This window comes from Mustelus asterias, chromosome 24 (assembly GCF_964213995.1).
Source record: "Mustelus asterias chromosome 24, sMusAst1.hap1.1, whole genome shotgun sequence".
NCBI classification, from domain to species: Eukaryota; Metazoa; Chordata; class Chondrichthyes; order Carcharhiniformes; family Triakidae; genus Mustelus; species Mustelus asterias.
Genome location: NC_135824.1, coordinates 616,781 through 630,426, shown reverse-complemented (window position 1 = coordinate 630,426; position 13,646 = coordinate 616,781). Strand labels below are relative to the sequence as shown.

Genomic DNA, 13,646 nt, shown 5'->3' with positions numbered 1-13,646 from the left:
CAGTATGTGTGCGCGCGTCAGTATGTGTGCGCGCGTCAGTATGTGTGCGCGCGTCAGTATGTGTGCGCGCGTCAGTATGTGTGCGCGCGTCAGTATGTGTGCGCGCGTCAGTATGTGTGCGCGCGTCAGTATGTGTGCGCGCGTCAGTATGTGTGCGCGCGTCAGTATGTGTGCGCGCGTCAGTATGTGTGCGCGCGTCAGTATGTGTGCGCGCGTCAGTATGTGTGCGCGCGTCAGTATGTGTGCGCGCGTCAGTATGTGTGCGCGCGTCAGTATGTGTGCGCGCGTCAGTATGTGTGCGCGCGTCAGTATGTGTGCGCGCGTCAGTATGTGTGCGCGCGTCAGTATGTGTGCGCGCGTCAGTATGTGTGCGCGCGTCAGTATGTGTGCGCGCGTCAGTATGTGTGCGCGCGTCAGTATGTGTGCGCGCGTCAGTATGTGTGCGCGCGTCAGTATGTGTGCGCGCGTCAGTATGTGTGCGCGCGTCAGTATGTGTGCGCGCGTCAGTATGTGTGCGCGCGTCAGTATGTGTGCGCGCGTCAGTATGTGTGCGCGCGTCAGTATGTGTGCGCGCGTCAGTATGTGTGCGCGCGTCAGTATGTGTGCGCGCGTCAGTATGTGTGCGCGCGTCAGTATGTGTGCGCGCGTCAGTATGTGTGCGCGCGTCAGTATGTGTGCGCGCGTCAGTATGTGTGCGCGCGTCAGTATGTGTGCGCGCGTCAGTATGTGTGCGCGCGTCAGTATGTGTGCGCGCGTCAGTATGTGTGCGCGCGTCAGTATGTGTGCGCGCGTCAGTATGTGTGCGCGCGTCAGTATGTGTGCGCGCGTCAGTATGTGTGCGCGCGTCAGTATGTGTGCGCGCGTCAGTATGTGTGCGCGCGTCAGTATGTGTGCGCGCGTCAGTATGTGTGCGCGCGTCAGTATGTGTGCGCGCGTCAGTATGTGTGCGCGCGTCAGTATGTGTGCGCGCGTCAGTATGTGTGCGCGCGTCAGTATGTGTGCGCGCGTCAGTATGTGTGCGCGCGTCAGTATGTGTGCGCGCGTCAGTATGTGTGCGCGCGTCAGTATGTGTGCGCGCGTCAGTATGTGTGCGCGCGTCAGTATGTGTGCGCGCGTCAGTATGTGTGCGCGCGTCAGTATGTGTGCGCGCGTCAGTATGTGTGCGCGCGTCAGTATGTGTGCGCGCGTCAGTATGTGTGCGCGCGTCAGTATGTGTGCGCGCGTCAGTATGTGTGCGCGCGTCAGTATGTGTGCGCGCGTCAGTATGTGCGTCAGTATGTGCGTGTGTCAGAGTGTGCGTGTGTCAGAGTGTGTGTGTGTCAGAGTGTGTGTGTGTCAGAGTGTGTGTGTGTCAGTGTGTGTGTGTGTGTCAGTGTGTGTGTGTGTGTCAGTGTGTGTGTCAGTATGTGTGTGTGTCAGTATGTGTGTCAGTATGTGTGTGTGTGTCAGTATGTGTGTGTGTGTCAGTATGTGTGTGTGTGTCAGTATGTGTGTCAGTATGTGTGTGTGTGTCAGTATGTGTGTGTGTGTCAGTATGTGTGTGTGTGTCAGTATGCGTGTGTGTCAGTATGTGTGTGTGTGTGTCAGTATGTGTGTGTGTGTGTCAGTATGTGTGTGTGTGTGTCAGTATGTGTGTGTGTGTGTGTGTCAGTATGTGTGTCAGTGTTTAGTGTAGGGGGACATCCTGGTTTGTTCCTGGTGCCTGGGAATCAGAGTGGAGACATTTACCAGGGTCACCTGTTCAGGTGGGTGAGGGAGGACCATGAAGGAATTGCTGCCAATGGGTTAAAATCGACTGTTCCTTTATAGCGGTGCATTGTGAAATATTCCACAGGAAACACTTTCAAACTTGTCAAAGTACCAACATAGAAACATAGAAAAACTACAGCACAAAACAGGCCCTTCGGCCCCACAAGTTGTGCCGAACATATCCCTACCTTTTAGGCTTACCTATAACCCTCCATCCTATTAAGTCCCATGTACTCATCCAGGAGTCTCTTAAAATACCCTATTGAGTTTGCCTCCACCACCACTGACGGCAGCCGATTCCACTCGCCCACCACCCTCTGTGTGAAAAGTCCACCCGATCTATGCCTCTCAACATTTTAGAGTCCTATGGACCCAGACCCCAAGGTCCTTCTGATCCTCTACAGTACTAAGAGTCTTTCCCTTTATATTGTACTCCTTCATCCCATTTGACCTGCCAAAATGGACCACGACGCATTTATCTGGGTTGAAGTCCATCTGCCACTTCTCCGCCCAGTTTTGCATCCTATGTCCCTCTGTAACTTCTGACATCCCCCCAGACTATCCACAACCCCACCAACCTTCGTGTCGTCGGCAAACTTACCAACCCATCCCTCCACTTCCTCATCCAGGTCATTTATGAAAATGACAAACAGCAAGGGTCCCAGAACAGATCCCTGGGGCACACCACTAGTGACCGACCTCCATTTAGAAAAAGACCCATCTATACCCACTCTCTGCCTCCTTTGGACAAGCCAGTTCTGGATCCACCGGGCAGCAGCCCCTTGGATCCCATGCCCTCTCACTTTTTCGAGAAGCCTTGCATGGGGGACCTTATTGAACGCCTTGCTAAAATCCATATAAACCACATCTACCGCTTTCCCTTCGTCAATGTATTTAGTCACATTTTCGAAGAACTCCACCAGGCTCGTAAGGCACGATCTGCCCTTGACAAAGCCACGCCGAGTATTCTTGAGCATACTAAACCTCTCTAAATGCTCATATATCCTGTCCCTCAGGATCTTCTCCATCAGCTTACCAATCACTGAGGTTAGACTCACCGGTCGGTAATTTCCTGGGCTATCCCTATTCCCCTTCTTGATAATAGGAACCACATCTGCAATCCTCCAATCCTACAGCACCTCTCCCGTCTCCATCGACGACGCAAAGATCATCACCAGAGGCTCTGCAATCTCTTCCCTCGCCTCCCACAGTAACCTGGGGTACATCCCATCCGGACCCGGCGACTTATCTATCTTGATGCCATTCAAAGATTCCAGCACAACCTCTTTCTTAAAGTCCACATACTCAATCTTTTCAGTCCACCGCAAGCCCACAGTACATCCACCCAGGTCCTTCTCCTCTGTGAAAACCGAGGCAAAATACTCATTGAGCACCTCTGCCATTTCTATTGGTTCCGTACAGCCTTTCCCGCCTTCACCTTTTATAGGCCCTATTCCGTCACGTCTCATCCTTTTACTCTTCACATATTTATAGAACGCCTTAGGGTTCTCCTTAATCCTATCTGCCAGGGCCTTCTCGTGACCCCTTCTGGCTCTCCTAATTTCCTTCTTTAGTCCCTCCCTACAAGCCATGTACTCATCTAGATCCCTATCTTCGCCAAGCTCTCTCAACCTTTTGTATACTTTCCTTTTCTTCTCGACGAGGTCCCGCACAGCTTTCGTGCACCATGGTTCCTTTAACCGACCAACACCTCCCTGTCTGCTCGGAATGTTGTCCTGTAGAACTCTAGACATGATGTGGAGATGCCGGCGTTGGACGGCGGAAAACACAGTAAGAAGTTTAACAACACCAGGTTAAAGTCCAAAGGTTTATTTGGTAGCAAAAGCCACACAAGCTTTCGGAGCTGCAAGCCCCTTCTTCAGGTGAGGCACTCACCTGAAGAAGGGGCTTGCAGCTCCGAAAGCTTGTGTGGCTTTTGCTACCAAATAAACCAGTTGGACTTTAACCTGGTGTTGTTAAACTTCTTACCGAACTCTAGACAGACATTCCTTGAAAAACTGCCACCTCTCTTCAGTACATTTCCCCGAGAATACCTCCTTCCAATTTACTCCTCTAATTTGCTGCCTTATGTCTTCATATTTCCCCTTACTCCATATAAACGCTTTCCTAGCTTGCCTGATCCTCTCTTTTTCCAATGCAAGCATAAAGGAGATAGAGTTATGATCGCTATCTCCAAGATGCTCTCCCACTGAGAGATCTGACACCTGTCCAGGTTCATTGGTCAGAATCAGATCAAGTACAGCCTCTCCTCTTGTAGGCTTGTCCACATGCTGCGTCAGGAAACCGTCCTGAACACACCGAACGAACTCCTTCCCATCCAATCCCCTTATCCTAGGGATATTCCAATCTATGTTTGAGAAATTAAAGTCTCCCATCACAACAACTCAGCTATTATTGCATTTCTTCCCACTCCGAACTTCCACCCACACAGAGACTCGGTGGACAATCCCTCCACAGCATACACCTTCTCTACAGCTGTGACACTATCCCTGATCAGCAGTGCCACTCCACCCCCTCTCTTGCCTCCTTCCTTGTCCTTCCTGAAACATCTGAATCCCGGCACCTGGAGTATCCAGTCCTGTCCCTGAGACATCCAAGTCTCCGTAATGGCCACCACATCACACTTCCAGGCATCGATCCAGGCTCTGAGCTCATCCCCTTTATTCACTATACTCCTGGCATTAAAGTAAACACATCTCAATCCTTTGGTCTGAGGTCTCCCCTTCTCTATCCCCCGTCCATCCTCCCTCTTGCACTGTCTATAACCCTTCTCCGTTTGCGAGCTAACTTCCTCGCTCCCAGTCACCTCGTCTCGATCCCCTCCCCCCAACCTATCTAGTTTAAACTCTCCCCAGTAGCCTTAGCCAACCTTCCCGCCAGGATATTGGTCCCCCTGGGATTCAAGTGCCACCCGTTTTGTGTGTACAGGTCACACCTGCCCCTAAAGAGGTCCCAATGTTCCAGAAACCTGAATCCCTGCCCCCTGCACCAGTCCCTCAGCCACACATTCATCCTCCACCTCACTCCATTCCTGCCCTCACCCTCCCGTGGCACAGGCAGCAATCCTGAGATTACTACCTTTGCTTTCCTCCTTCTCAGCTGTCTCCCTAATTCCCTATACTCTCTTTTCATGACCCCTTCCCCCTTCCTACCCACATCAGCGGTACCAATATGTACCGCTACCTCTGGCTCCTCTCCCTCCCCCCTCAGGATTTCTGGGACTCGACCAGCGACATCCTGGATCCCGGCCCCAGGGAGGCAGACCACCATCCGAGACTCCCACCTGCCTCCACAAAAACGCCTGTCCGACCCCCTTACTGTCGAGTCCCCGATTAACACTGCCTTCCTCCGCTTTTCCTTAGCCCTGTGAGTTACAGGGCCGGACTCCACTCCGGAGACACGGCCACTGCTGCTTCCCCCAGGCGGGCTGTCCCCCCCAGCAGTACTCAGGCAGGAGTACTTGTTGTGTAGGGGCACATCCACCGGGGTGCTCTCAATCACCCGAGCTTCACCCTTCCTGGCCGTCACCCACTTGGCCTCCACCCGTGGCCCTGGTGTGACCACCTGATGGTAGCTCTTGTCTATCACCTCCTCATTCTCCCTTAACAGCCTAAGATCCTCGAGCTGCAGTTCCAGTTCTTTAACACGGTCCCTCAGGAACCGCAGCTCGACACACCCCTCACAGATGTGGATGTCCGGGCGGCCAGGTGCCTGCAGGACCTCCCACATCCTACACTGGGAACAACACACTGGCTTCACACTCATATTTGACCCTTTTTACCAAGGTACACAGAGAAAAGTAAATAAGAATTAACAACTAAGAATTAAAACTCACTCCTGCTCGCCCTGTCCCCCGAAGCCCTGTGAGCCAAAGCCCTTACAGCTCACACTCTGTTTCCCACACACTCTGCTGCCCGCTCCCGACGCTGCCCGTTGTACACTGCGGCCTCCCTTTTAAACCTCCCGCGCACTTTTTTAAAAAAACTACATGCCTTCCCAGATTGCCCCGCGGGCGGCCTTCTTCCGCTTTTCTAAAATGAGCCTAAACTTCTATATGTTCAGCAAATGTTCAAGTATGTTTTTGCATAAACTGTAGTGAAGGTTTTGGGATTAGATTAGGTTAATCTCAGCAACTGCACACGTTCTGTTTATCTATTTCCCACAAGCGACTCACTCCCACCCACTCTTTACTATTAACTGCTGAAATTGACACACACACTCTCTCTCTCTATCAACTAGTAATCAATTATCTATCTCTGTCTTAAAGACACTCAATGACCTGGCCTCTACAGCCTTCTGCGGCAAAGTGTTCCACAGATTCACCACTCTGGCTGAAGAAATTCCTCCTCATCTCTGTTCTAAAAGATCGCCCCTTTAGCCTGAGGTTGTGCCCTCTGGTTCTAGTTTTTCCTACTAGTGGAAACATCCTCTCCACATCCACTCTATCCAGGCCTCGCAGTTTCAATAAGATCCCCCCCCTCATCCTTCTAAACTCCAACAAGTGCAGACCTAGGGTCCTCATCCGTTCCTCATATGACAAGCTCTTCATTCCAGGGATCATTGCATAACATTGCATTTGCCTTCCTAACTGCCAACTGAACCTGCATGTTAACTTAGTAGTAAGGGCGTGGAATGCCCTGCCTGCAGCAGTGGTGGACTCGTCAACGTTGAGAGCGTTCAAGTGGTTATTGGATAAACATATGGATGATATTGGAATAGTGTAGGTTAGAGGGGCTTTAGATTGGTACCACTGGTCGGCGCAACATCGAGGGCTGAAGGGCCTGTACTGCGCTGTAATGTTCTATGTTAAGAGAATCTTGAACAATGACTCCCAAGTCCCTTTGTGTTTCTGATTTCCTCAGCATTTTCCGCATTTAGAAAACAGTCTAGGTCTCCATTCCTCCTTCCAAAGTGCATAACCTCACACTTTTCCACATTATATTCCACCTGCCACTTCTTTGCCCACTCTCCTAATCTGTCCAAGTCCTTCTGCAGCCCCCCTGCATCCTCAATACTACCTGTCCCTCTACATCTCTTTGTATCATCTGCAAACTTAGCAACAGTGCCTTCAGTTCCTTCCTCCAAATCGTTAATGTGTATTGTGAAAAGTTGTGGTCCCAGCACTGACCCCTGAGGCACACCACTAGTCACCGGCTGCCATCCTGGAAAAGACCCCTTTATCCCCACTCTCTGCCTTCTGCCAGTCAGCCAATCCTCTATCCATGCCCCAGGATCTTATCCTTAACACCATGGGCTCTTAACTTATTTAACAGTCTCCTATGCAGCACCTTGTCAAAGGCCTTCTGGAAATCTAAATAAAATCATGTCCACTGGTTCTCTTTTATCTAACTTCCTTGTTACCTCCTCAAAGAACTTTAACAGATTTGTCAGACATGACAAATCACTCTCACATTCTCCAATTCACAGCTCAATATGCAACCAAGTTCGACAAATTCATAAATCTGTAGTTCTATTGGCTATCAATCTTCAACCTCACAGGTCAAACAGTCACAATGTTGAGGTCACATGAGAGAAATGACGAACAGAACAACGTGTAACATCTGGTGTCCGTTTGCTGAATGAAAGACCAACAGAGAATAGTCTGGGAGAAACGGTGAACTGGAGACTGGGTGGGGGGGCGGGTACAAAACGAGAGAGAAAAGAATGAAGGCGTGGGAGTTTTATCATACGAACAAGGGCGAGGCTGCCCATATTTGCTGGTACAGAGTGGCAGTGCCAGCAACTTCTGGCACCCACACACATGCATTAAAACAGAAATCTGGATTGCTATTAGCGATTCCTCCACAAAGTAAAGTGAGCAGTCAGACACAGGATTCTTCAGTTGAGGAACCAGACACTGAGCTGTGATTACAAATCAGTGATTTACTAAATCAAAGCGCGAGTGATAAACTAATGTATAAACCCTGAAAATGTGGATATCCGTACACATAAATAGTCACAGGAAACCCTGAGCCTGCAGAGAAGGAGTAGGAATATCAAATACCTTATCATAGTGGAGCTGCAATCCCAAAGCAACAATCAGGTATTTGTACGAGATCTAATATAAAATTAAAAGAAAATAATGAATTAATAGACTGACTCTTACTGACATGAAGCATTTAAACAGCACAAGTCCTGCCTGAGAATGAACATAAATGCGTGTATCCGCAGACATATACCAACACCCAGGCCTGGGCTGATATGTGGCAAGTAACATTTGCACTACACAAGTGCCAGGCAATGACCTTCTCCAACAGGACATGAGGAAAGAGGATGTGTTGGAGCTTTTGAAAAGCATCAAGTTAGATAAATCGCCGGGACCGGATGGGATGTACCCCAGGTTACTGTGTGAGGCAAGGGAAGAGATTGCAGAGCCTCTGGCAATGATCTTTGCGTCGTCGATGGAGACGGGAGAGGTTCCGGAGGATTGCAGATGTGGTTCCGTTATTCAAGAAAGGGAGAAGAGATAGCCTGGGAAATTATAGACCAGTGAGTCTAACCTCAGTGGTTGGTAAGTTGATGGAGAAGATCCTGAGAGGCAGGATTTATGAACACCTGGAGAGGAATAGTATGATCAGAAATAGCCAGCACGGCTTTGTCCGAGGCAGATCATGCCTTACGAGCCTAATTGAATTTTTTGAAGATGTAACTAGATACATAGACAAGGGAAGAGCGGTAGTTTATCCATGTAGTTTATATGGATTTCAGCAAGGCGTTTGATAAAGTGCCCCATGCAAGGCTCATTGAGAAAGTGAAGGGCATGGGATACAAGGGGACATTGCTTTGTGGATTCAGAACTGGCTTGCCCACAGAAGGCAAAGAGTGGTTGTAGATGGGTCTTTTTCAACATGGAGGTCGGTCACCAGTGGAGTGCCCCAGGGATCTGTTCTGGGACCCTTGCTCTTTGTGATTTTTATAAATGACCTGGATGAGGAAGTGGAAGGATGGGTTGGCAAGTTTGCTGATGACACAAAGGTTGGTGGTGTTGTGAATAGTGTAGAGGGATGTCAGCAGTTGCAACAAGACATAGATAAGATGCAAGACTGGGCGGAGAAGTGGCAGATGGACTTCAACCCAGATAAGTATGTGGTGGTTCATTTTGGCAGGTCGAATAGGATGTAAGAATATAATATTAAGGGTAAGATGCTTGGCAGTGTGGAAGATCAGAAGGATCTTGGGGTCTGGGTTCATAGGACGCTCAAAGCAGCGTCGCAGGTGGAGGCCGTGGTTAAGAAGGCGTATGGAATACTGGCCTTCATCAATTGAGTTTAGAAATCGGGAGATAATGCTGCAGCTGTATAGGACCCTGGTCAGACCCCACCTGGAGTACTGTGCCCAGTTCTGGTCGCCTCATTACAGAAAGGATGTGGAAGCCATAGAAAGGGTGCAGAGGAGATTTACAAGGATGTTGCCTGGATTAAGTGGCATACCTTATGAGGATAGGTTGAGAGAGCTAGGTCTTTTCTCCTTGGAGAGGCGAAGGATGAGGGGTGATCTGATAGAGGTGTATAAGATGTTGAGGGGCATTGATAGAGTGGATTCTCAGAGGCTTTTACCCAGGGTTGTAATGGTTGCCACAAGAGGTCACAGGTTTGGGGTGCTGGGGAGTAGGTACAGAGGAGATGTTAGGGGTAAGTTTTTCACTCAGAGTGGTGGGTGCGTGGAATCGGCTGCCGGTAGTGGTGGTGGAGGCGGATTCGATAGGGTCTTTTAAGAGACTTTTGGATAAGTTCATGGAAGTTAGTAAGATAGAGGGTTATAGGTAAGCCTAGTAGGAAGGGACATGTTCGGCGCAACTTGTGGGCCAAAGGGCCTGTTTGTGCTGTAGCTTTTCTATGTTCTAGGAGAGGATCCAACTATCGCCCCTTGACGTTCAATGGCATTACCATTGCTGAATCCTTCGCTATCAACATCCTGGGGGTTACCATTGACCAGAAACTGAACTGGACTCGCCATATAAACACTGTGACTACAAGGAAAGGTCAGAGGCTGGGAATCCTGCAGTGAGTAACTCACCTCCTGATTCCTTATGGAGACTTATAAGATAATGCGGGGGCTGGATAGGGTGGAGGCGGAGAGATTCTTTCCACTTAGTAAGGAAGATAAAACTAGAGGACACAGCCTCAAAATAAAGGGGGGTCGGTTTAAGACAGAGTTGAGGAGGAACTTCTTCTCCCAGAGGGTGGTGAATCTCTGGAATTCTCTGCCCACTGAGGTGGTGGAGGCTACCTCGCTGAATATGTTTAAAGCGCGGATGGATGGATTCCTGAGCGGTAAGGGAATTAAGGGTTATGGGGATCAGGCGGGTAAGTGGTACTGATCCACGTCAGATCAGCCATGATCTTATTGAATGGCGGGGCAGGCTCGAGGGGCTAGATGGCCTACTCCTGCTCCTATTTCTTATGTTCTTATGTTCTTATGATTCCCCGAAGTCTGTCCACCATCTACACAAGTCAGGAATATGATGGAATATTCTACACTTGCCTGGATGGGTGCAGCTCCAACACTCAAGAAGCTCAACATCATCCAGGACAAAGCAGCCCCGCTTGATTAGCACCACATTCACAAACATTTAATCCCTCCACCACCGATGCACAGTAGCAGCTGTGTGTGCCACCTACAAGGTTCCTCTGGCAGCACTTCCCAAACCCACAACTGCTCCCACCTCGATCAACAAGGGCAGCAGGTACCTGGGAACATCTTCACCTCCAAGTTTTCCTCCAAGCCACTCACCATCCTGATTTGGAAATATATCGCCGGATCAAAATCCTGGAACTCTCTGCCTAACAGCACTGTAGGTGTACCTACATCTCATGGACCACAGCGAATGAAGGCAGCAGATCACCGCCACCTTCTCAAGGACAACTAGGGATGGGCAATAAATGCTGGCTTGGTCAGAGACACCCACACCCCATAAAATAATGCAAAACAGACACATGCACACAGATAGACTCTTACCTCTTTCCCATCATCAATCTGAACAAGATTCTTGTCTGGATCAAGCTCCTGAACACTGGATTTGATCCATGTGACACCTGAGGGGATGACACTTGCTGTTGACCGTCCTGATTTGTTCAGTGTTTTCGCTCCAGCTCCCACCAAAGTCCACATGGGCTGATAGTAATGGTTCTGAAAGACAGTCAACGAACGGAACGGTGAAAAATTAAAGCAAAATACCTTAAAAACCTTTGACATGGTGCTCCTTTTATATGACCACTCCCACTGGGAAATAAACCACCCTAAATGAATGGTCAAAGGCACATAAATACATTCGAATATTGGAATGAAACTCAGAGTGGTTTCCAAAGCCCCTGCAGAAACATCATTGGTCTAATCTGCTTCCCGAGACTCTTGCCACTCCCTCGTGTTACTGAAGTCACTTTGCTCAAAATTGCCAACAACAATAAACTCTCCAAGCAATGTCTGCAAAACTCCATGATAGTGTTTACACTAAAGGGGTGAGACAATTGGTTCACTGAAGCTTTACAGACAGCAATCAAACCAGTCCGAGAACCTCCACAAATCAGCAAGTGTTGTGTTAATGAATCCTTCTGCCAGCTGCTCTCTCCAAATAGGGAATGCTGGTTTTATGAACAGGAGCAGAGTAAAAGATCAGTCTTGCAATCAGGTCATAGTCGCAGATAAAGGAGAAAATATTCCCCAGGATCATCTCCGAAAGATGAAACCATAGGTGACATGCCAGGCAACGACCATCTCCAACAAGACAGCATCTAACCATCGCTCCTAGACAATCAATGGCATTACCATCACTGAACCCCCACTATCAACATCCTGGGGGATACCATTGGCCAGAAACTGAACTGGACTAGCCATATAAATATTGTGGCTACAAAAGCAGGTCAGAGGCTGGGAATCCTGTGGCAAGTAACGCACCTGACTCCCAAAACCTGTCCACCATCTACAAGGTATAAGTCAGGAGTGTGATGGAATATTCTCCACTTGCCTCGATGAGTGCAGCTCCAACACTCAAGAAGCTCAACACCATCCAGGACAAAGCAGCCCGCTTGATTGGCATCCCATCCACAAACATTCACTCCCTTCACCAAAGATGCACAGTAGCAGCATTGTGTACCAGCTACATGATGCACTGCAGGAACTCATCAAGGTTCATTAAACAGCACTTTCCAAACCCATAACCACTACCATCTAGAAGGAAATGGGCAGCAGATACATGTTCTGCTTCAAGCCACTCACCATCCCAATGTGGAAATATATCACCATTCCTTCACTGTTACTGCGTCAAATCTTAGAACACATTCCTAACAGCACTCTGGGTGTACCTACACCTCATGGACTGCAGCGGTTCAAGAAGGCAGCTCACCACCACCTTCTCAAAGACAACTAGGGATGGGCAATAAATGCTGGCCCAACCAGCAACACCCACACCCCAGAGGCTCCTCCCTCTGCGACTGGATCCTGAACTTCCTAAGCCACAGACCACAATCAGTAAGGATAGGCAACAACACCTCCTCTACGATCATTCTCAACACCAGTGCCCACAAGGCTGCGTTCTCACCCCCTTACTATATTCCTTATACACCTCTGACAGTGTGGCCAAATTCCCCTCCAACTCAATTTTCAGGTTTGCTGATGACACCACCGTAGTGAGTCGGATCTCAAACAATGACGAGACAGAGCACAGGAATGAGATCGAAAATCTGGTGAACTGGTGCGGCAACAATAATCTTTCCCTCACTGTCAACAAAACAAAGGAGATTATCAACTTTAGGAAGCGTAGTGTCTACATCAATGGGGATGAAGTAGAAATGGTCGAGAGCTTCAAGTTTTTAGGTGTCCAGATCACCCACAACCTGGCCTGGTCCACCCATGCTGACACTATAGTTAAGAAAGCCCACCAACATCTCTACTTTCTCAGAAGACTAAGGAAATTTGGCATGTCAGCTATGATTCTCACCAACTTTTACAGATGCACCATAGAAAGCATTCATTCTGGTTGTAGCACAGCCTGGTATGGCTTCTGCTTTGCCCAAGACCGCAAGAAACTACAAAAGGTTGTGAATGTAGCCCAATCTGGCACGCAAACCAGCCTCCCATCCATTGACTCTGTCTACACTTCCCGCTGCCTCAACAAAGCAGCCAGCATAATTAAGGACCCAATGCAACCCGGACATTCTCTCTTCCACCTTCTTCCTTCGGGGAAAAAGATACAAAAGTCTGAGGTCACAGACCAACCGACTCAAGAACAGCTTCTTCCCTGACTTTTGAATGGACCTACCTCGCATTAAGTTGATCTTTCACTCACCCTAACTTTGACTGTAACACTACATTCTGCACTCTCTCTCCTTTCATTCTCTATGAACGGTATGCTTTGTCTGTATAGTGCGCAAAAAACAATACTTTTCACTGTCTACATGTGTATAACAAATCAAATTAAATCAAAATTATTTTAAAAAGCTGCAGACAGAGCCATCCCTGGTTGGGCAAAGGTTGGGAATGATACAGGAGAGGACAAGACAGAGGAACTCAGTTGGGTAGGAAGAGGTAGTTACAGAGGTAGTGAGAATGTCCCTGGGTAGGAGGAGGTGACTACAGAGACAGTTTGAATCTTCTTCCCAGAGTTGAAATGTCTATTACTAGGGGACACCCACTTAAGGTAAGAGGGGGAAAGTTGAAACGAGATGCGAGGGGTAAGTTTGTTTTTTACACAGGGACTGGAACGCGCTGCCAGGGGTGGTGGTGGAGGCAGATACAATAGGAGTGTTTAAGGGGCTTTTAGATAAGCACATGAATATGCGAGGAATAGAGGGATATGGACCAAGGGCAGAGAGAAGGGTTTAGTTTAATTCAGCATCATGTTTGGCACAACATCAGCACAGCCTGTTCCTGTGCTGTTC

The 13,646-nt window shown here is 48.8% G+C and overlaps 1 protein-coding gene across 3 annotated transcripts in view; it reads right to left on the bottom strand.

Annotated features, from left to right (window-relative positions):
- The window catches only part of sqor (sulfide quinone oxidoreductase), a 59,966-nt gene that overhangs the window by 30,201 nt on the left and 16,119 nt on the right, over positions 1 to 13,646 (bottom strand). For all 3 annotated transcript variants that reach the window (XR_013500751.1, XM_078241141.1, XM_078241140.1), the window contains 2 exons: positions 10,729 to 10,899; positions 7,775 to 7,828 (listed from right to left, as the gene is read on the bottom strand). Coding sequence is in view for 2 of the 3 variants with exons in the window: in XM_078241141.1 (XP_078097267.1) it covers positions 7,775 to 7,828; positions 10,729 to 10,899 (225 nt within the window). In the remaining variant the exon portion in view is untranslated. The remainder of the gene's footprint in view (positions 1 to 7,774; positions 7,829 to 10,728; positions 10,900 to 13,646) is intronic.